Source organism: Perca fluviatilis, chromosome 5, assembly GCF_010015445.1.
Source record: "Perca fluviatilis chromosome 5, GENO_Pfluv_1.0, whole genome shotgun sequence".
In the NCBI taxonomy this organism is placed as follows: Eukaryota; Metazoa; Chordata; class Actinopteri; order Perciformes; family Percidae; genus Perca; species Perca fluviatilis.
Window position 1 is genome coordinate 35255979 of NC_053116.1, and position 22258 is coordinate 35278236.

The following is a 22258-nucleotide window of genomic DNA, read 5'->3' on the forward strand; positions in this document are numbered from 1 at the left end:
AGACAAAATACTTTATTGAAGAAAACTGCTGATTTTCATTCCTTCTTGTTTACCTTATGTAAAAATTGGTATGCTATACAATCTATATTTTTTCCTTAAATAAACTGTTGAGTAGTGTCAAGTCACTCAAATTGTTCAAACTGTAAAGATGAGAAAGTTTGTAATTTCTGTATTGGTGTTTGATGCTAGTGTTTTTACCCTCAGTGTGTTCTGAGTGACAGTGTGTGTTATCTCAGTGAGGCCTGTGCATAGTGTTTGAGACGTGTGTTAAGAGTTGTGTTGCTTTGAATGAGTTTTGCAGGTGATGTGAACTGTTCAGCTCAGGTGACTGGTGGTAGTGCAGACTGTAGTTTGAGTTTTGCACATGTGACTCCAGTTGTGCCCACTGTCGTTTAGCAATTGAAAAAAACTGTAACACTTGTTAATGGAGAGTGGCCAGACTCTCTGAACAAATGAAATGGACCAGAGTCTGGTAGGACCAGGCTAATGGACCAGAGTCTGGTAGGACCAGGCTAATGTACCAGTCTGGTAGGACCAGGTTAGTGTACCAGAGTCTGGTAGGACCAGGCTAGTGTACCAGAGTCTGGTAGGACCAGGCTAATGGACCAGAGTATGGTAGGACCAGGCTAATGTACCAGAGTCTGGTAGGACCAGGCTAATGGACCAGAGTCTGGTAGGACCAGGCTAGTGTACCAGAGTCTGGTAGGACCAGGCTAATGGACCAGAGTCTGGTAGGACCAGGCTAACGCTCCACCACTCATAAGGCCCGTACGCACAGCTGTGGGTATTTATATATCACATGTAGGATATCTGCAAACCATCATCGCGATAACATTTCAATTAAAGTAATTTCTGTCAGAAGGATGAATGATTAATTTTTAGCACTCAGAAACAGACCTTGTAAAAGTGCTTCACAATTCAGAATAAAACCCAACGATCATAAACAGGCAGGTGACGCTCAAATATAAATAAAAACAAAATTATATATTCATCACTCAAGTAATTCAAAATTAAGTTTATAAATGCCTCATTGAAGTTTTACAGAACGATGTACACAAAAACCATACAATCAGTGAAATTGTCCAACAACGTTTTACGATAAGGTTAAATCTCTCACCTTAGAGTTTACGTTCACCGTACGTCACCCGCAGCCATCTCTTGAAAACCGGGTCTGAAGTCTTCTGCCTGAGACGCGCACAATCTTTCTAAAAATGTGTAACTATTTTATTAAGTTTGTGTTTATGGTGTATGCACATAGACATTTTTTGGGTTTCCGGGTATGCAAGTTTTATAGTTTTTACACAATGGACATTTTGACTTATAGCAAACGATGGCTCTGTATTGAAATGTCCCAGTGAGGAGTTATGGATCCCACGCAGCTTCCAGGCAAGTCCCGCCCTACGAAGCTGCCCAAAGTTGCGTGGGTTCCATAGTAACGCTGCAGGGAGCCATGACCCTGAGACAGCTAAATGGAACTCAGCCATATTGGTATTGCTTAAACCTGCGATAACATGCAACGGTGTTACAGTAGCAGGCAGTGGCACCCCCAGACAGTTCTTATAAGAGAGGCCACTGAAAATCTTGGTGTGGCACACCAAAACCCATAACTGAATTTCAGGAATTACATTACATCATTTAGCTGATGCTTTTATCCAAAGCTACTTACAATTACTACATACAGCAGAGGCCACACGCCTCTGGAGAAACTAGGGGTTAAGTGTCTTGCTCAGGGACACATTGGTTGATGTATCGCAGTGGAAATCGAACCAAGCGCTCCCACACCAAAGGCATGCGTCATATCCACTGCGCCATCACCACCCACGTTTGTGTATATGTCATAATCAGGGTTCAAAGTTAACCTTTTCGTCCACCAGCCAAATGGCTAGTGAATATTCACTTTTTATCAGCCACTTAATAGATTACCATTGTTTTTTGGCTGGTTAATGAAGCAAATCTACTAGCCAATTGGATATTTTACCACCATTTGACTGGTAAATGGTGCTAATTTTGAACACTGGTCATAATATGCAATATATGTTGAAAACAATATCAATATGAGAGTTAAGGAATCGCATACTGATATACTTTGGTCTCTTAATTTACAGTTATAAGAGAAATCTGCCACTTTTTATGTGGACGTCCAATCAGCGTTGATGGTAAACGTAGTTGGTTGAAGCATTATACCGCGTTTCGGAACTGCAAAATCGGTTCCTCTTCCTGCATCCAGCGACGTAGTTGGAGGCAAGAAAGAACTACAGGGTATTCAGTTAGATAGATGCCACTCAAAAACAGAACTTCCTTGTTCTCTTTACTTGTAATGCAAACTAGCTATGTTTCCAACGGCAGAAATGGCATCCCAAAATATGAGTGCAGAGGACGTTATGGACAAGGATACATTTCAGTGTTTGGGCTGACTCTGATCTATTCGAGCCAGAGTATACAACTGAAGAAATGCAGCAGAGAGAGAGCGAGGCAGTGGCGGGAAGGAAACAGCCGAAGAGGAGCCTCCATCCCTCACGCCCTCATCTCCAACACCAATATTTTGATTTTTAATATGCATGAAAGTTTTACTCCTCACTTGGACAGGTGTGCTGGAGACCTTTTCAGGATCCCCAAGATAAACTGTAAAAGAACAACCAAGACCGACCAGCAGGGCCGAGACGGCAGATGAGTATTTTTGTCGCCCAACGCTATTTTTGTCGAGTTGCTGGTTAGCAAAATACTTGGCAAATTTAAACTGGGAATTTATCGTGAAACGTAGGACACCAGAGGTGACAAAAGCCTAAGCGTGTTTCCAAAATTTTTATTTTGTACCTTACACACAACTACTGTGTACTAAAGGGGATCACTGCTGGACTTCACCTGCCTCATTTTATACCAATGGCCTTAACCATCGGCAACGTGAAGACCAGTGCAGCTACAGCTACAGTCAGGACTAATGCCGCACACAACAACCAATTCACTTTTCATGATAATATACATGCAGCGTGTTTGTCAAGTGGCGATGTATGATATACCTTTTAGGCTTACTGTAGTAGTTAGGCCTCCTGCACACTGGCTGCGTGGCGTGTCCGTTTTTATTTCGGCTCCTATGTTAACAGGTTAGAGCTTTCACGCTGCCTCCGTGACACTCACGTCTCAGGCGCGGCGCCGACACGCAAGCGTGTTGGAAGCGTTTCCAGGCAAAATAGAATAGGAAAAGATATATATGTCATTTTGACACAAATACATTTAATAAATGACATTTTGATGTTTGAAAGTCTCTAGGTTTTGACATAAATGTAATTAAAAAAAATAATTATCGATTTTCAAACATTGCACCTGTCAATACAGAACGAAATATCCTGGAGCCTATTTTGCCGTCAATACTGCCGACGTTGTCTTTGCTGTAATCAAATCAGAATATATTTATGTTTAACGTGGTATTTCATTTTATCAATGGGAAACATACATGTGTACAGACAAGGCTAGCAGCAGCGGCGCCGCGTCAGACATGTTTCTGGTGCGTAAAGACAGAAAAATCCATGCAGCCGTCACGCGACACAAACGCCACGCAGCCAGTGTGAAGCCGGCCTTACAGTGTTTGGGCACACACAAACACTTTTCTTGTCCACTGACTTTTTAAAATAGAAATGAAAATCCATTTAGTTCATTTTTGCGTATCGGCGCCACATATAAGTGTTTGCTCCGCTCCACAGAGTAGCAGGAGTCATTCGCTGAGTAGACCGCCAAGACGATGGCGGAGGATTTGGTGTCAAAGTTAAAAGCAAAAGTGCAGAATCCCATCATTTATATTTATAAAACAGCCCAATTTGTTGAAGTGCTCCTATTATGTTAATTTTCAGGTTCATAATTGTATTTAGAGGTTATATCAGAACAGGTTTACATGGTTTAATTTTCAAAAAACACGATATTTTTGTTGTACTGCACATTGCTGCAGCTCCTCTTTTCACCCGGTGTGTCGAGCTCTCTGTTTCAGCAGAGTATGAGGGCGTGCCACGCTAGTAGCTAGGCGAGCATTTTAACGTGCGTTACAAATTGACCCACGTCCGTCTCTGAAGTAAAGGCTGGACTACAGTAGAGCTGTTTGGAGCAGTTGGTGAACAGTGTTTTCTGTTGGAGATGGTAAGTCCCTTTGGGGCGGACTTTGGGGCTTTTTCCCTTTGTAAACCTATAACATGCACAAAAATATATATATATAACACAATAAAGGAAAGAGGAAAAGCCAAAAAGCATAATATGAGCACTTATTTATATACAGTGTGTGATTAACATGGATGCCTAAGGGAAGCGGGCAGCGCTTCAGGGCACTTTCCACCTCCTGGCTCAACCCAGCAGGTTACCAAAATGACCTGCGGAGCAAAAGCTCGACTGGAGGCCAGGCACGGCCGTGGTTTATGGAGTAATCAACACCGGTCTTGTCACAAGTTTATTACCAAGTGGGAAAATGTCCTCACCGTGGCATCCCTAGTACTTAGACGGTCGGCACGCATGCAGCTAAGCAATGTACCGATGTGGACGGGGTAAACAGCCAATTGTATTTTAGCCACCTAAATAAATATATTAGCTTAAAGCTGGAGTAGGCATTTTACAGTTAGCGCCGTTGAGCAAAAATTCCATAATCTTTCAGCATATTGTAATTCAAGTGGTCTGAGAGAAGACTAGACTGCTGCATCTCCTCCGGTCCGTTCTCAGCTTTAGTTAATCTAGCCGCCACAGGACACTTTGGCCAATCACAGGTCATTTCAGAGACACGTTCCTATCGACTGTTCTGAGAATCCAGACGCGCACGCACGTTCCGTCCATGAACGTTCCGTTTACCGTAGCCAAAGGCTCACGGTCGCAGCTTATTCATGGCAAAACTGTTAGATACGGATATTTGCTGTGAAAACCGTATGGAGAGCTGGTCTGAGGGGTTAGCCTTTAACCCAGCGCTAACACCAGCTCGTTGGTCGCGTTTCCGTTTCCTTTCACACGGCCTCCGACGTCTCCTCGTTCAGATGGCAGCAGCAGCCTTCTAAAAGGACCCGAAGCTGAGGCAGCCACCTGAACCAAGGACACAACGGACGCTGCGGGAGAGGAAAAACGCGGTAGACCAGCCAGATGTTTAGCCTTCTGCTAACCCTAGCTCACAGCTGCAGCTAAGTTCATGTTAATGTAGCTAGACTAGAGCCTCAAATCACAGTAGGTCATCTTAAAAAGGTTACTTTAAAAGATGAAAAGTTTTAAGCCGGGGCAATAAGCCTGTTCTCGCCTGATGGGGGGGGGGGGTGGAGGTGGGCTAGATAGAGCTGCAAAAAGAGATCTCACATTATTTGAAATTCTGCCATTTGTTTTTTTTAATTTTAACTCCTGCAACTTTAAGTGTGATATATTTAGAACATTATCCACTGCTTTGCCTAGCTGTCGACAGCCCTTTCCAACAGGGAACTGAAATATCTATGCTCTCTTCGAAATCCTCTCCTCTAAAATTACGGTTTTGTCGAAGGCGTCTGGCGGCACTGACGAGAGCAAAGTTGGGTAGACCGGCTTTAGTTCCTTGTCCAAAAAGGCTATAATTTAAATTTAGAGTGCACTTATGCTAATAATGATTTTATATAATTTTTTTTTGGTGTCTAAAATAGGTTTAGCTGCTGCCTCCGTCCACAGCAGTACATTGCTTAGCTTCCGATTTGGTACTCATGTGTGCTTCTCCGAACTTGGGGTGAGGCAATTGTCATCTACTGTAGCCAATACACCGACTGTGGATAAGTACCTCATACAACCCCCACTTCAAAATATCCAAACTATCCCTCTAAGCAGTCTGACCCAGGCCCATGAAAAACACCCACCCAATATTAATAGTAGACATTTTTCACTGCACACATTTTGTCTCGTCATAGTAGTAAACACACAGGTGCATTTAATAACACTGATGGCTGTATTCGTCTTAAAAAGGAACACGCCGACTTATTGGGATTTTAGCTTATTCACCGTATCCCCCAGAGTTAGGTAAGTCCATACACACCCTTCTCATTTCCGTTTGTGTCGTAACTCTGACGCCCCCACCGCTAGCCTAGCTTAGCACAGATCCTGGAGGTAACCGGCTCCATCTAGCCTACTGCTCCCAATAAGTGACAAAATAATGCCAAAATTTTCCTATTTACATGTTGTGATTTGTACAGTCACAGCGGGAACAAATAAAGTCACATGAGACACAGCCATCTTCTAACCGTAGACATACTGGGAACTATATTCTCAGAAGGCGAAGCACTGCTACTTCTGCTATTTGGGCGGAGTGATTTGCTCGCCTTCTGAGAATATAGTTCCCAGTATGTCTACGGTTAGAAGATGGCTGGGTCTCATGTGACCTTGTTATTTGTTCCCGCTGTGACTATACAAATCGTTATTTTGTCACTTGCTGGGAGCAGTAGGCTAGATGGAGCCGGTTACCTCCAGGATCTGTGCTGTGCTAGGCTAGCGGTGGGGGCGTCAGACAGAGTTACAACGAGATGAGAAGGGTGTGTATGGACTTACCTAACTCTGGGGGATACGGGGAATAAGCTAAAGTCCCAATAAGTTGGCGTGTTCCTTTAAGGGAGGTCCTGGAACTGTTCATGTTGGCTTCCTGAAATAGCTTACTGGGACACTTAATGGAACTGAGCCATCGTTAATGTTAAATTTCACCTGTGCTTTTCCTACCACGACATGTCAAAATGTCTGCTGTGAAAAAGGTCTATCATAAAATTTAAAAACAAAAAAGCTATGTGGTCTATGGTTTGAAGTAAATGGGCTAAAACATGGGCAGGATGATTAATCCCTGTGGGCAGGCTGCGTGCTTTGTACTTCCATCAATTGAGGCCTCGGTCATTTTGTTTAGACAACCTTTACCAGACTTGACCCAACTGTTCAGGAAAAGTAAGACCATTATCGGCAGAGCTTGCTGTTTAGAAAGAGAAAAAGAGATGCATTAATATCAACAGTACAGAACAAGACACAGTAAATATTTGTAACTCAAACATAATGAAAATATGATTTATTTGTCCAACATCAAGGCCATTTGCCTCAAACAAAATGTATTCAAAGTTATATACAAATTTACATTTAATTACACAAAACTGGCAATTTCACCACTTATTCAGATAACTTTGGATGCATTTAAAGAATACATTCCAATATATCAAGACATGATGAGACTATTAAGCCTCCGATAGCATCTCTAGTAATGGAGCAGTAGCAGTCAAGCACAACAATGCATGAGTTACACTGACAAGAGCTACAGATGTTGTGGAGTATTGGTAAAATATAATTACGTATACCATTTGTTACCGATACTACCTTTAAAAAAATACCAGGCCACGTTGGCAGCAGCTTGTCCAGCCTCTTCCCCTTCCACCAGCAGAATCCACTTTAGCATAAAGAAAAATAGGTGGCGCTAAATGAAAGCATTCTTTTGTACAATGGTGCTGGTTCACAAAGAGATCAACTCTAACCCAGTCTTATCTTTAGCTTTTTAGCATTTCCAATTTGACTGCTGAGTCAAGATCAATCTTTGTGGAGCTTCACCTTCATCTTAACATCGTAGAATTTAGGATACTTTGATTGAACTCTTTGTAAAATGTTAACTAAAATCAAATCATTTCCTATAACAAACTATTAACAGAAAAAATTGACAAAGTTCTCAAAATCCACTAACTGGGATTTTCTTTTTTAAATAAAAAAATAAAGTTACTAAGGTCGCTGCTGAATGCCTCAAGCCTGTAAAAAAAAAAGTCTTTTCTTGTCTGATCCTTACCATGGAGTCAAGCGGGTAAAGATGTTCAGAAAGCCACTCATCCCGCATGGTGGATCAACCATTACCTAGAAGAAACTGTCAACAAGGTTTAGCAGTAACGTGTATTCAATCCATCATTTCACAAAATACACATGCACATTGAGCAGTTCTTAGGTAATCTTAACTAATTCAACAGTGTTCATCCAACCCTCAAGAAGTTCAGTACAGAGTCATAGCAAGTTCAGTCTCAAAATCTGAAAACAGAGATAAGTACTTGACCCTACATTTTGAGTGATGTGCTTGCACTCTCTGCACACTTGGTGCAGAACTCCACTGAGACGTGGTTCTTGTCCACATGCAGACACACGCCACCGGCTGTCTCTTTCTCCTCCACTTTCACACGCTTCCTGGGTAAGGCATAGTCATGGTCGTTCGAGTGGGGCCCCTGGAAAAGCGAAGAAGATAATTTCATCCCATTCACACCGCTCAGCCTGGACAAGAGCTGGGCTAACATGCTCTCATTGGCCAGCACAGCTCTCAGGTACCTGGTCTCATCTTCCAACTCTTCCACTCTCTTAGTCAGCTGAGAATTTTCCTGTTTGAGCACGTTGTTTTCCGACGACAGGACGCCAACTTTCTTCTCCAAGCTGTCTACATATTCTTTCTTCCTGAGACGATTCAATCTGGCAGCGATGGCATTTTTGTTGATCATGTGACTTGACTGGTTTTTCCTGTTGTTAATCTTCGAGTCGGATGACATTCTCTCTGGAGATGAGGCTGTTGAAACATCGATCTCGGAATCTTGGTCTTTGGCATCGCACACGCCAAGATCCGCCAACTCAATACCGAAGAGCGAGGAGGTAGCATCCCTTTCAAGTGTCCATTTTAAGTCTTCAATTCCAAACAGGTCATCTAGCTCAATTCCAGCGGTGTTAATATCGTCAGCTGGAAACCCCTCATATGGACATGGGAGATCTTCGACAGTTTCCACAGCATCTACCACTTCAACCTCCTGAGGATGCAACTCTGCGTTATTCACAACGCGCCCTCTTCTTCTGGTAATCATCGTGGCTTGACAGTGGGGTAAGTAAGCTGTCCCGAAGACTACTTTTGATTCCTCACCTGTTAAGACAACAAATATATGTTGTTAGTTTGAAATCTCGCAGCAATTAACTACTTCATTTTTCAAGGAAATGTTAGTCCCTTTAGTACAGTAAAGGTTTTTAACTACAAACCTAAGTGCTTTTCACCATTTCATAACTAACTAAGCAAGAAGCTATACATTTTCACTGTGGACTCCAGACAAATCAATAGCTCAGTGTGGACAGAGGGGTATAAGTATGTGCCATACTTGACACTTAATGATTGTTACGTTAAACATTTCTGCAATAAAGCAGGCTCTTTTGATTTGGTATAGTTAAACTTTGTAACCAGTTAGCTAGACACAGTTGGTGTAAAGTTTTCAATGCAGTAAACGTGTAACAATATCCAAAATGCCAGAGTTATTGAAAAAAAAAAACACACACACACTTTATACCGTGCAATCTATTTAGTTTGCTCCTAACATCCTCCATTTTCTTAAGGCGCAGAAGGTGTGTGTTGGCTAAACGTATTACCAACGTAACTGACTTCTTGTTGAAGCCAGGTCCAATAGCGTTAGCTTAACATTACCTACGTTAGCACTAGCTAGCTATACGATGCTTTACAATGAATGCTCTATAATGCGCCCTGTCACACATGTACCTAAAGAAACATAATTCCCCCCACTGTTGCAATACTTAGCAAATGTATTAGTCCAATCGACAAAGGATGACATCTGATATTCGGCACATTAGCTTTACTCACAAGGCCTTGATTGTCTAAGCAGCACATCTGCTTTAGCATCCAGCTAGTTTAGCGATTTGTCTAACGTTAATTTAAGTCAATCTGCTGGGTGTTGTGGTGCATCCAAACAAAAAGTCGAACATCTAGCTAACTCACCCACGGCGGCATTGTTAATCTTATTCAGCTGGGTAACGTTACCTATTTAGCTAACTAGCAAGTGCGCGCTCTGTTTGGGTTAAAGCTAACCCAGCTAACGTTGACTAAAGCCATGAGGCGTTAAACCAGAACCAAGAAATGACGCAGCATCTTTTAACGGCACTTCTTCAACCAACAACTTACCGTCGTGTTTGAAAAATAAATGCAATAAAAAAAAATAAAGCAACAGCGTCACACGATGAAACTGTGCTGGTTACTGAATCCTTGTTCAACCGCGTACAGCTAGAAAATGAAAAGACAATGGCGCGGTGTACTGAAGGCGACTGCGAGACGAAGAACCATAGAGAACAAGGACGACCTGCGTAGACACTTCCGGACACAATATTCAAAATAAAAGTCCTACTCAACATTGCTCAGGGGACAACTTCTTTTCAATATGGCGCACTTATTTTTACAGTCTATATAGCGCAGTCATAATGACCAGACAAATCAACACCACTCTGACACAGTCTCAAAAGAAATTACAAATTTTAAGCTTCATAATAGGGTTTTAATTCTTACATGACGTGTTACATTTTATACAGGTGTTTCTATTTTTAGGTCACTGTGTAAATATTCTAAGAAGCTATACGGTTATATTGTGCTTTATGATTGTATTTTTTTCATTTGTACTCTGTCCTAATCCCACTAAGTTGGCTAAAGTGATATAAGTAGAAAGGTTATCTTATTTTTGTATGTTACGTTCTCTTTTACCGTTCAGGTGAAGTCTGTAAATGTGGATTCATTATGCTTTCCTGCTGAATTGGCTTAGCAGGCACTAACAGAACAAACACTTGTGCTGCCTTGAGTCCGAACGCCCTCGTGAACAGTGTCTGCTCAACATGCCACAATTAGCCAGTCTCCACATTAGACATCCTTTCCAAACAAATATGCTGCCATTCAGCTCCATAAACCTTACAATAAAAAATAAAAGAATACAAACGCATTCCTTCAGTAGAAAAATGTTTTATTGAACATAAGTGCGCAAAAGCAAATGTGTAACTCAAAACCACCTTGTGCTTACAACAATATCCTCTCTGCAAAGGTTTTCAACTGAAAGGCACCTACTCCAATACACTTTGTAGGGACCTGACGACAGTAATAACGGTGCAAGTTCACTTGCATAACAGGTGAAAGAAATGAAAAATGTACACCATCATAATGAATCAACCATATCCAAATTCTATCCAATTTTTCCCTTGTCATGTGCAGTATATGAGGTTTCATAGGATGTGTTAAATCTCAGCACATGTTCCACCAATTGGAAATATTGTAGACAGCATACAACATGAAGGGTTTTACAAATAAATGCTTTACATTAGGGCTGCAACTAACAATTGTTTTCTATATCAATAATTCTTCTGATTCTTTTTTCAAATTAATTTATGAATTGTTTTGTCTGCAAAATGTCAGAAACTTGTGAATTATTATTAATTTTTTTTTAAAGGTCACCTTGCGCTCTGGGAAATTATAATGGGCATTTTTCAGTAGTTACTGACCTTTTATGAATCGAGAAAATAATTTGTAATAAAAAATAAGTATTAGTTGCTATCCTAAATTATATGAAACGGAAAAATCAGCAAATCCTCACATTAAAGATGCTGGAACCAGTTATGTTTGGCATTCTTGCCTGATAAATGTAAGCTGCTTGACACATTTGTTATATCCTGCAACAAACTGTTAAGAATTGAAGTTTACATATTTTGTTTCTGTTTTTCAATGAGTTCAACAATGTGCCAGAGGCTAAAGGACTATATTTCACAACTCAAAAAAGTTGCAGTCCAGATTTAAGCTTATTAACATCGCTGTGGTTCCAAAGAAGGCCATCAGCTGTTCTCACTGGTGCTCCTGGGACATTGTGTGTTGCGTTACTCTCCAACTCCACCGGCTGGTCAAAGACAGTCATTGTTGAGTAGTTCTCCACCATGAGACACGAAGGGTCATCGGACTGACCGGGGACTTTACCAAGAGGGTAGTTCTTCCACAAAACCTTATCGCTGCACAGCTGCCACGGAGAACCTCGAAGCAATCTGGCTTTTTCGGCGTGAGCATCTGCCCAACTGTACTCCTGGGAGGACTCGCTCCTCTCCGCTACAGCCGTGGGACGGCGCCGTGAATGCTGCAGCTTCTCATGCAAACTCTCCAGCGTGTATATGGGCTGCTGTTTCTGCGCCGGTGAAGTATCACATTCTGAATGTGAAGACTGTGTGTAGATGGAGCAGAGCTGGAACAGCCTCTGTCGGGTTTCCAGAGGGAGAGGATGCTCCATGTCATCCAGGATTAACTGGAGCAAGTGAGGCGTGCTGATACAGGGAGCATCCAGGCATGCCGAGAGAAGCTGCTGCCACCTCAGCTGGATGCGGTTCACAAAGATCCTGTCCTTCATCCTGGCCTTCTTCTGTCCCTTTGTTTCAAAATGGTATTCAAATTTGTTGCCGTTACAGAGGATGAGCTCTGCGATCCAACCAGAAAGGTAGAAAGCCCTGTGATTATTCTGCTCTTTGGCGAGCACTTTCAGTTCACCAAACAGCTTCTCCAGAAGGAGATGGATAAAGGCAGGCGAGTTGAGCATCTTCAGCAGGGGAAGCCAGAAACGCAGGAAGGTTTGAGCGAGTCTGGGTTCGGTGGGACTGGCGTTGTCAGAAGTATCGCAGCCTAACGTTTCCAGTTGTTCAACGGTAGGAACTAGAAATCCATCCTCCAGCAACACATCAACCAGCAGATTACTGGACTGCAGAGCGAACTGCTTGATCTCCCCTAGTAGCCAGCTCATGTCTGCAAAGGGGGCTGGCCACAAGTTCTTCTCTTTGTCTTCAGGAATCCCATCAAAAGCCTGGTACTGCTCCTTCTCAAAAGATATCAGGAGTTCCCGTGCATTCTTGTAGGCCTCCATTTCTTTTTGCCTGGCAAGGAGCTCGTCCCCTTGGCGTTTTAGGTCACTCTCTTCGTCCTCTCCATCCGACTCGGATTCCCAGTCCTCATTAGGCCCACCTCCCAACTGCCTGGACCAGTACTCCTGCTGGAGCCACTCTAGGACCACCTTGCATCCCTTTCGACACCATTTTAAGGTAGGAAGCTTCCTGTGTGTGAAATCGTGCCTCAGGTCCACGACCCACTCTGGGATGTTTAACTTCCCAGCCAGCCGCCTCAGTGGGCGGGCTGTTCTGCCCTGTTGCCGCTCGGTGATCAGATTGACGAACCTCACCAGCCCTGCTCCATAAAGCAAGACCAGATCATCTCCGTCCAGCTGCCCGGACCGGTCCAGCACCTGGCACCTCACCAGGTCCGCTGTGCAGTCCACTGCCACAGGAGTGCTGTTGGCGTACCTGCCTCTCCAAGCCGATATCCTCTGCAGCGCGTACCTCTGTAAGGCCGAGTCCTTCGAGTAAAGATACTCCAGAACTTGGTCCCACTCAGCTTTGTTGGCCCACGCCACCACATGGCGTTTTTTCTCGGAGCTCTTTTTCTTCATTTTAACGGCGCAAGAGGCGTACGGTCGACTCGACGTTAACACCGTGTACACATAACGCTGTTAAATAAAACGCCGATAAATTACTCTCTCTCTTCTGACACGCACTCAATTCAAACTGGAACTAAAATAGCTTTATGTCGCAGCGTTTGGAGCCACCCAAAAACCCTCTACCGATGGTATCGCATCCCGGAAATGACGTTGACGTCCTTCTTCTTCTCTTTAAGGTACATCGGCAGCTGGCCGCCTTAGTGTTACTTTACTGCCCTCTTCTGGAGTCAGTTACCTCCTACAGCGTCTGCACAGTTTCAGAATCAGTCCTGTTGTCATTCGGAAACTACTGAAGAGGAATAGGGCCACTGGTGAAAAATGTATTTGAGTTCAGAAGTCTATGTTTAAATTCAGAATTCTGAGAATTAAGTCAGAACTGAAATATATTTTTCACCAGTGGCCCTAATCCTCTTCCATAGGAAACTGACCATGTCAGGGGTTTCCAAACTTTGAAGTGAAGGACCCCTTCATTTACACCTATGAGGCCAAGGACCCCCCTTTGATAAGATGTCATCCCAGCCCCCAGAAAATGTTTCAAACTTCAGAATCAGAATAAGGTTTTATTGCCACAATATAAGTACACTTACGGTATTTGACTTGGTGAAAGGTGCATACATAAACAAATGTATTAAACATTAATATTAAGTAAACAACACATACAGAAAAACAAATATATACATACAAAGTAACTGTTGCATAAGAAAAAAAAGGTTAAATGGGTTGAATGTAAAATTTGCAAAGAATATATGGGCAGTTGTAACAGTCCAGGATGAAGGTTAGTGCAAAGTGGAGTGACTAGGGATGGGGGGGTTAAGAGTCAGTGGGGGCCAGGGGCCTTGTTGGTGAGTCTTACTGCTGGGGGGAAGAAACTGTTTTTCGGTGTGAGCTTTTGGTCCTGATGGAGCGCAGCCTCCTGCCAGAGGGGGGAGGTTGTGGGGTGAGAGGGATCAGCTAAAATCTTTCCTGGAGGCATACAGGTCCTGGAAAGATGGCAGATTGCAGCCAATCACCCTCTCAGCAGAGTGGATGATGCGCTGCAGTCTGCCCTTGTCCTTAACTTTTTGATGACAATGCAAGGTAACTTCAACTGTTCGAATACAGAGGCAATTCAAAGTGTTACACAAAGGGAACACATACATTAGAAAAGTCAAAAACACTAAAATATTAAAATTAGATTTTACAAGATGTGTGTAGCCTAGATTAGGCTCAGCTGCCTGGGTAGTTGTAAACTTTTGTTAATAATATTTTTATTTAATGTTAAAACATACAACACACAACATGAAAAAATCCCTCTACCTCACTTACTTGATCTAGCAGTATCGGTTAACTATACGGTAATCTCCACAAGCAAGCAATGTCAGACCACGAGCCTCTTTTATGCGCTGATACGGTTGTGGGTGTAGTTCTGTAGAAAAAAAATACTTCCTTTAAAAAACTGTTCCCAACCAGGTCTGTGGATTATCTCTATTAATGAGGTCATGATTTCTGGAAAGAGGCAGAGCTGTTGATTTTTGCAGCACAAGCAGAGTGCCATCTAGTTCAATTATATTGGAGAGAAGGCAGACATTTCTACGGCCGATGTCTCCAACACTAAGCAACTTGCACCAAAACAATCTAGATTGATAAATACCACAGTACAGGTACAGGAGGAAAAATATGTATTTTTAGATTTTGGTGTGAACTGTTGGGATAAATGGAATTTAAATTTCAAGCACAAACTGAGTCACCTATCTACAGTACTGGAGTCTATGTAGGTGGAGAAAAAGAAATTAAAATGACATTAACACGTTTGTATGTAGAATTTCATGGAGTGCAAAATTTGACAAACAGATATGGAGAACTTACTGTTATTTTAGTTAGTCTGCCTGAAATCCAAAAGCAAGAAAAAAAAGTATTAGCTAAAAAGTATTAGCTAAAAACCATTAGCGGCCCTCCACTGGAGGCAATGGAGAGGAAAAGATGTTTTATATTTGGCAGTTAAATTAGGTATGCAAAACAAGCACTAACCTGTGATCACAAGCACAGCGAGTATTAATGCGGATGTGAATAATGATAAAGGTATATAAAGGCAATAACGCTGTCTTGAAGCAGTTCCACAGACAACATCAGTGCTCGTGCTTCCTTCTGTGACCTGTACTTGGGTATCTAAGCAACTGTTGGAAAAGAGTAACGAAAGACAGATTAAGTACTTTGTGTGTTTCATATGACAACATTGAAGTGTCATCATAATCTTAAAAGTACAAAGTGGGTAATGTCTAACTAATTAAAAACAAATCAACATTAAAAGTAACACTTTCAAAACACCTCTATTGTAAGTTACTTATGTTTTGTGAAATTTGGTTAAAATGAGACTCGGGGATTGGAAATGTTTGGACTCTCCCGCCGATGGGAAGGATCGGTTCAATCACAGAGGACATTTGAAACCATAAAACTCAACTACTTATCAACAACTCAATTTCATGCTACACGGCAGGAAAAACACTTTTTTACAACTAATTCCTCAATAAACAATGTCTTACATAGTCCAATCGGTGCAATTCACACCATCCTTTGAAAAATAGCCTGGCTGACACTGTTCACACACTGTGTCCTTTGTCCTGGTTCCTAAGAGAAACAGACACAAGAGAGAGTCATTACACAGGAACCCAACATCTAGTGATCCATCATTAATCACACTCCAATCAGTGCCTTCATTTAGCGTTGTTACACGCACAACAGTATCTCAGTTATCATCAGGGTGTGTGTTTATCAAGCTGGTCAGTGCAGGAAATGGAATGGAAATTGATTTGAAACACACAAATGAACGCACAAATAAACATCAAACTTGTAATGCAAGAGAATATGTCTTGGGCCAGGTTATAGCAACAATTGCTAATTTCCACCTGTAGTCCCTGGGCAGGTATGACAATTATAAAAATAACAATTTTTAAAAGAAATTTAACAGGACTATAGATGACGTGGTGTCCATAGTAATTAAAAAAAAAAGCTGTTTAGCAAAAACTGGGGCACCAGCAGCCCACTCGCCCGCCCCCCCCCCATCAGTCCTAACGGGCCCAAACTAGATCTCAACTCCTTTTGAGTTGAGATATAAGTAAATGTAGTTAACTTTCAGGAGGGTTAATTAGACGTTGATAAGTATGGGCCCAGGTGGGCGCCGGGATGGCTCAGTTGGTAGAGCGGGCGCCCATATACAGAGGTTTACTCATGGACGCAACGGGCCCAGGTTTAACTCTGACCTGCGGCCCTTTGCTGCATATCATTCCCCCCCCTCTCCCCTTTCATGTCTTCAGCTGTCCTGTTAAAAATAAAGGCTGAAAATGCCCCATAAAATAATCTTAAAAAAAAAAAAAAGTACGGGCCCAGGTCACCATGTCCTGGTTTCAGAAACCTGAATATGCTAGCTGGAGAACTCAAACAGAAACTGGAAGAGGTTTCTGTTCATGTGTGCTGATGCAACTCAAGTTATAGAGTAGTAAGAAAAAATCTGATACTTGATGTGATAATGGTCTGTGTGCTGAAAAAAAGAAAAAGTCAAAATCTGACAGATAATAAACTCAATTGTCACTCTCGTCTTACATTTCTGATGATCAGATGGAAAGGCTAAAAGCAACAGAGTCCAGGCCACCGGAAATGAAACTGGCACAGAAATGACTAATCTGCTGGATTTGGAGGAGTCAAAGACGTGCGTGAGAAACCAGGATACTGTTAGCACCATGTATACACAGAGCTGAATAACCAGACTACAGTGTGTGCCATTTAAATGCCGTACCCTGAATGTGATCAAACTCAAGATAAGACTCCAAACCAGGATAGTAGTGTGCATGTAAACTTACTATCAGACGTGAATCTTTCTTACCAAGTTCTTTTATCCTCTCACCAGGTGTACACTGTGTATGTTTTTGTGCCAAACTACATCCTGTATCATCCATCAACTCTTTGCAGAAACACCCACTTGAAACATCACAGACTGTGTTCGTTGTTGCTGTGCACTCCTGTTTGACAAAGAGACCATGACCTAAGAGCAAACAGAAATAAAGTAATTATACTATTGTTATTCATACATTTAAACATTTCATGCACGCTTAAATATTATTTGAAATAATGTGATTATGTGCTTCTCGGTTGACTGCAATTAAGGGAAAAATTCCAGATACATAAGACATTTTTAGCATACATGTGAATATGCATAAGCAACTGCCAGGGCAGAATACATAAGCAGGTAAATCCATTATATAAACACATTCAACACAGTATGACACAGACTTTAAGCAACCACAACAACTGGTGATATGAAGTTAACTCAGCCTTTGCTTTTTCTTGGCCAAAGTTCAGTTAGGATAACAATGAACCATACTGCTTCAAAAGCCTAAACTGAAGCAACTTGAACTGGGGGGGTGGCAGCAGCTCAGTCCGTACGGAGTTGGGTGGGGAACTGGAGGGTCGCAGGTTCTGTACGGACCAAAGTATGGAGTGTGGACTGGTAGCTTGAGAGATGCCAGCTCACCTCCTGGGCACTGCCCATGTGCTCTTGGGCAAGACCTGCCCCCACTGCTAAAAATAAATCCTAAAGGAAAAACTGTACCCACCGCTAAAAATCCAGCACACAAGACTTGGACCTTAGATAAGATAAAAATTTGGGTGTTGCCACAGCACAAGACAGATAGAGAAGAACATGACAAAGTAAAAGAAAAATAAGAATGAAATAAGATAAGTGTCCTATGTCTGTTCTCCTTTAGTGTTTTATCTTTTGTTTATTTGACTGTATTAGATTTTATTTCTTTGACTGTGAAGCACTTTGTGACTGGTGTCTGGGAAAGGTGCTATATAAATAAACTTAGCTTGCTTTAATCATACTCTAAGAACCAATACAAGAACTAACCTTAAAAATAATCCAGTAATTACTCCTTTAGAACAGGTTCCCAACCTTAACTGGTATTGGATTTGGGAAGCATCCCTATTTGTAACATTTGGTAAAATGTTGTCATATATCCTAATTCCTTTAAACCTTGTCCACGTTACTGCAACTTACTTGTCAAAATTAAACTCGATTTGGAGATTGTCAATAAGAAAGAAAGAATGAATTCATTATGGACATACCTTGGTCACAGACGATGCAGGGGATACAGTTACTCAGGCCGTTGGGTTTGTTCATAAAAGTCCCATTTACACAGGAGCTGCACCGTGTGCCTGACTTTAGTGTACAGTCTCTTCTAACAACTGTACCTGATTGGAAATAACAAACACAAAAAAGAAGTTAAGAGACTGTAACAATCTTGTTTCCGGTGTTTATTGTGCTAGTGTATAACAATGCCCACATCACGGACGAGAGGGCAGCTTAATATTCACTTTATGATCAGTTTAGCTAATGATTTGAGGGGGTGAAAGAATGATAATATAGGGTATTTCACACTGTTAAGGTCTCCTAATAGGGTATGTAACATTGGTTGGGCTGAAAATGTCCCAGTTGCTATTCTTTGGGACCTTATGCATCCCTGTGGAATGTCTCTATTTGGAAGGACAGCTTTTCTTCCAAATATGGTATGCTCGTGAATATTTAGATAAGCTGTGCGCCGATTGGTTGAGGAACCACATACATTGGAGACAAGACAGCAGGTCTCATATTTCAGACACTGCAACTTTATACATTGTTTGTCTGCAATTTCTTTATTAAATTCACTTCTGAGACTGTTTTATGTGAGAAATCAACTATATAAAGCTAAAAAATAGGCCGTTTTACAAAAATGTATGGCTAATTGCACATTTGGTAAGACGTGTTTGACTTCAAGAGCTCCAGACAGTCTGATGAGAAAGCTGGAGACTGCTGGGCTCCATACCCAGGGGAAAGTCACCGTTTCTGGGTTACTGGACTACCGAGGCTCAGGGCGCCGCAGAGCTGGTCGGCTGCTAGCTGCCGGCATAACTATTGTATATTTACAGTTTGAATTTTGTCACGGCATGTATATCACAGCTACCCTAAAGGTCTTAACAAAGCTAACACTTGTCTGATTTCAATTTAAGGCATTTTTGTGAATTTGAGGGGTCTCCTTAGGAGGAGTTGCTAGCTAGGCTATGTGTCCCATTTAATCCTATGAGAAAAGATCGCCGCTACACTTTGGGAATAACTATAGTATATTTACAATTTCGTCACACAGTCAGACAAAATTTGCAATTAGCCATCAATTTTCGTAAAACGGCCAATATTTGACCTCTACATAGTTGATTTCTCGCATAAAAAAGTCTCAGTAGTGAATTTAGTAATAAAATAGCAGATGAACAATGTATACAATTTCTGAGATCTGCGCAACCTAGATTCAGAAGACTAACTGATCTCAGGTCAGTTGTGTAGCCTATGTAAATGTTGGGGCGTGACAAATATATAGACTACAGCCAAATAAAGAGGAGCTGCCGAGTTGACGTCAACTCGGTGGTTCGTTGAGATTTGCCTGTTTTCAGAGGCCGTTTTAAATAGTGAGATTTGCAGAGGAAAGAGGTGTCAATGGGATTTTGAAGTTTTATGTATGTCCTATTTACCCACCAATCTGTCGTTATTCAACTATGACAGGGTAAAATCAGTTTTGCATTCTATCACCCCTTTAACATGCTCTCACTGACTTCAGCTGTTTAAATACGTTCCCATCCAGCCCAGTATCTAAATACAGTAACTACAACACTATCCAAGTGACTGCATTTGGTTCAATTTAAAGACTTTTGTATGCAAAAAGAAAGAGCATATCACATCATTGTACTAAGAAGGAATCAAAGGGATGATGATGAATAATTTTATTTTGGTTAACATACATAAAGGAAATAATTATTGCCACCGTAGCTAATGCGAAAGATATGTTGCCTATCCTATAATACCCAGAAAATCACCCAGAAATCCAACAAAACTAAATGAAACTAAATACTTGAGTACAATCCTAGTAATTAACCAATGACTTCATAACCCTGAATTATTTTAGATTTTAAAGATTTTTTGAAACTCAACAGAGACGTATACACAGTTTCAACTCATCATTAAGTTCAATCCATAATTTAACCCCAAAAACTGAAACACATCTAAATTTTACATTAGTCCTCACTGAACCAGTTTCAAAGACAGAGAACCGTCTTAAATTATAATTACTAGGGGTGCACGATTCAGAAAATGTCCCAATTCAATTTGATATAAATTTTTAGGCTCAAGATTCGATTCAAAATTGATTTTCGATTTAAAAACGATTCTCGATTTAAAAAAACGATTCACAGTATGTAAATGTAGTTACTTTTCCCATGTGATTGCACTAGACATACAGTTTAAAATAAAAAATATGAATTGAGTTTTGGAATTCTATGAATCGATTTTGAATCGGTAGAGCTTGAATCGCGATTCGAATGTGAATCAATTTTTTTGCACACCCCTAATAATTACCTTCTCTTAATTAAAAATAAATTAATTAATGAATACAGACAGAAAGGCCATTGTTCACAACTCGAAAAAATATTTCTAAAGTTTTTTTTTAAATTGACAAGATCTTGAAATTTCAAGATGCTGGAACTTGTAAAAAATGACACCCAGTCCGAAGAGATGTGGTATTTACCCAGGCCCTGGTATAATGTTGGTTAAAAGGGAAATGTTAACGTTACTTTAAGTCAAGTCAAATATATTTATAAAGCACATTTTAAATATTTCATATATAACACCTGAAATTAAACATCATATTAGGAGGAAAAAGCAAGCATTCCGGAGGTCTGCAGAGACCTGTCTAGTCATTACCGTGTGACCCAATACAGGACAGAATAATAATTGACCCTAATGCTGTCACCACAGTTTTTAATAAGCTGAATAGTAAAAAGGCCAATGGGCCTGGTGGTATTTCACCCTTTGTTCTTCAAACATTTTCGAACGAGCTGACTCCAGCTTGGAGCCCTCTATTCCAGCTCTCGATACATGTACCATCTCTACTATTTGGAAGACATCTGTTGTCATTCCTGTGCCTAAAAAATATATATAGTGCTGTAACGTTACAGACCAAAGCAGGTAGCTAAAATCACACACATAAGGAACATACACACATATTCCACACGGCTTTTAGGCACAAATAAACAGCTCATATGCACAAATAAACCGAGATCAGCCACATCTCACATTCAAACGCTAGTTGCCAATACAAGTGTATTTCGTGCTTAGTAGTAGTGTAGGCTACCTTCGTTGCACATCGGACAGCACTTCCCATCCCTTGATACATATTCCTTTGGAAGACAGCCCAGCCCTGGGGTCATGAAGGCGGCGACATACCCTGTTACATAAATAATCGGTGTTAGTTTCACTTTTTTAGCTATAAAGTTATAGGCCTACCAACCGCCTGCACTATGCTAGGCTAGGCTAATGTAAGTTAAACCCAGTAACGTTACAAGGCTTCCGTCTACAGTTAGATACTTACCCAAGACCACCAATGTCGAATGCATTATAACGCGGACTATTACATAGTTTTATTAAATATAGCTAATACTGTATTTTTTTTAGAATAAAATTGTAAACAACTAAATTAATTCAACAGCAGTAGGAAATCCCCTAAAAAACTGTGTCACATGGGTAAAAACAATGGAATGACACACCCAATAGGATTTCTAGATTTAGATTTTTTAAATTTCTTTATTTAAAAGGGATACCGCACATTAATTAACATGAGTAGCCTACAGAGTCCAACATGTAAACACACAGAGACACTACTTCAGCGATAAAGACAAACACATTATGGCAGCATATTTGATTAGTCAATGACCAATGTTTTATGGATTTGGAGAAGGATTTAATAGATGTGATGTTCCTTAGTTCTGTGGGTATGGTAATCTATGGGCTCGAAAGGAAAAAGCTGACTGTCCAAAACTGATTTTTCTACATGCTCAACCTGTATGGAATGCCATTTTACTCAATATGCATATGAAATACATCCTGAAATAAATAAATTAGGCAATAAATATAT

The 22258-nt window shown here is 41.1% G+C and overlaps 3 protein-coding genes across 11 annotated transcripts; all 3 read right to left on the reverse strand.

Annotated features, from left to right (window-relative positions):
- Positions 1-6985: 6985 nt before the first annotated feature.
- On the reverse strand, positions 6986-10095 carry crebzf (CREB/ATF bZIP transcription factor). 2 transcript variants are annotated; one of them, XM_039800689.1, is made up of 4 exons: positions 9917-10095; positions 8038-8875; positions 7775-7849; positions 6986-7387 (listed from the first exon to the last, which is right to left on the reverse strand). In XM_039800689.1, exons 2-3 carry the CDS (start codon positions 8817-8819, stop codon positions 7840-7842), a joined length of 792 nt encoding a protein of 263 aa, XP_039656623.1. In that variant the 5' UTR covers positions 8820-8875; positions 9917-10095; the 3' UTR covers positions 6986-7387; positions 7775-7839. The 2 variants fall into 2 exon arrangements, with proteins under 2 accessions (XP_039656623.1, XP_039656624.1); XM_039800690.1 differs by having other exon boundaries at positions 7775-8875.
- Positions 10096-10722: 627 nt separating this feature from the next.
- Positions 10723-13451, reverse strand: las1l (LAS1 like ribosome biogenesis factor). Its single transcript, XM_039800657.1, has one exon. The coding sequence runs from the start codon at positions 13242-13244 to the stop codon at positions 11538-11540; it is 1707 nt and encodes a 568-aa protein (XP_039656591.1). The 5' UTR covers positions 13245-13451; the 3' UTR covers positions 10723-11537.
- Positions 13452-13917: 466 nt separating this feature from the next.
- Positions 13918-21876, reverse strand: LOC120559165 (tumor necrosis factor receptor superfamily member 14-like). 8 transcript variants are annotated; one of them, XR_005639223.1, is made up of 9 exons: positions 21716-21876; positions 21479-21571; positions 18390-18515; positions 17149-17307; positions 15812-15896; positions 15300-15445; positions 15138-15157; positions 14594-14697; positions 13920-14379 (listed from the first exon to the last, which is right to left on the reverse strand). XR_005639223.1 is itself a non-coding variant. In XM_039800699.1 (8 exons), the coding sequence occupies exons 1-7, from the start codon at positions 21738-21740 to the stop codon at positions 14603-14605; spliced, it is 729 nt and encodes a 242-aa protein (XP_039656633.1). In that variant the 5' UTR covers positions 21741-21876; the 3' UTR covers positions 13918-14379; positions 14594-14602. The 8 variants fall into 8 exon arrangements, 5 of the variants coding, with proteins under 5 accessions (XP_039656633.1, XP_039656634.1, XP_039656632.1 ...); XR_005639224.1 differs by having other exon boundaries at positions 13922-14272; positions 14598-14697; XR_005639222.1 differs by having other exon boundaries at positions 13922-14379; positions 14598-14697.
- Between the last annotated feature and the right edge of the window lie 382 nt (positions 21877-22258).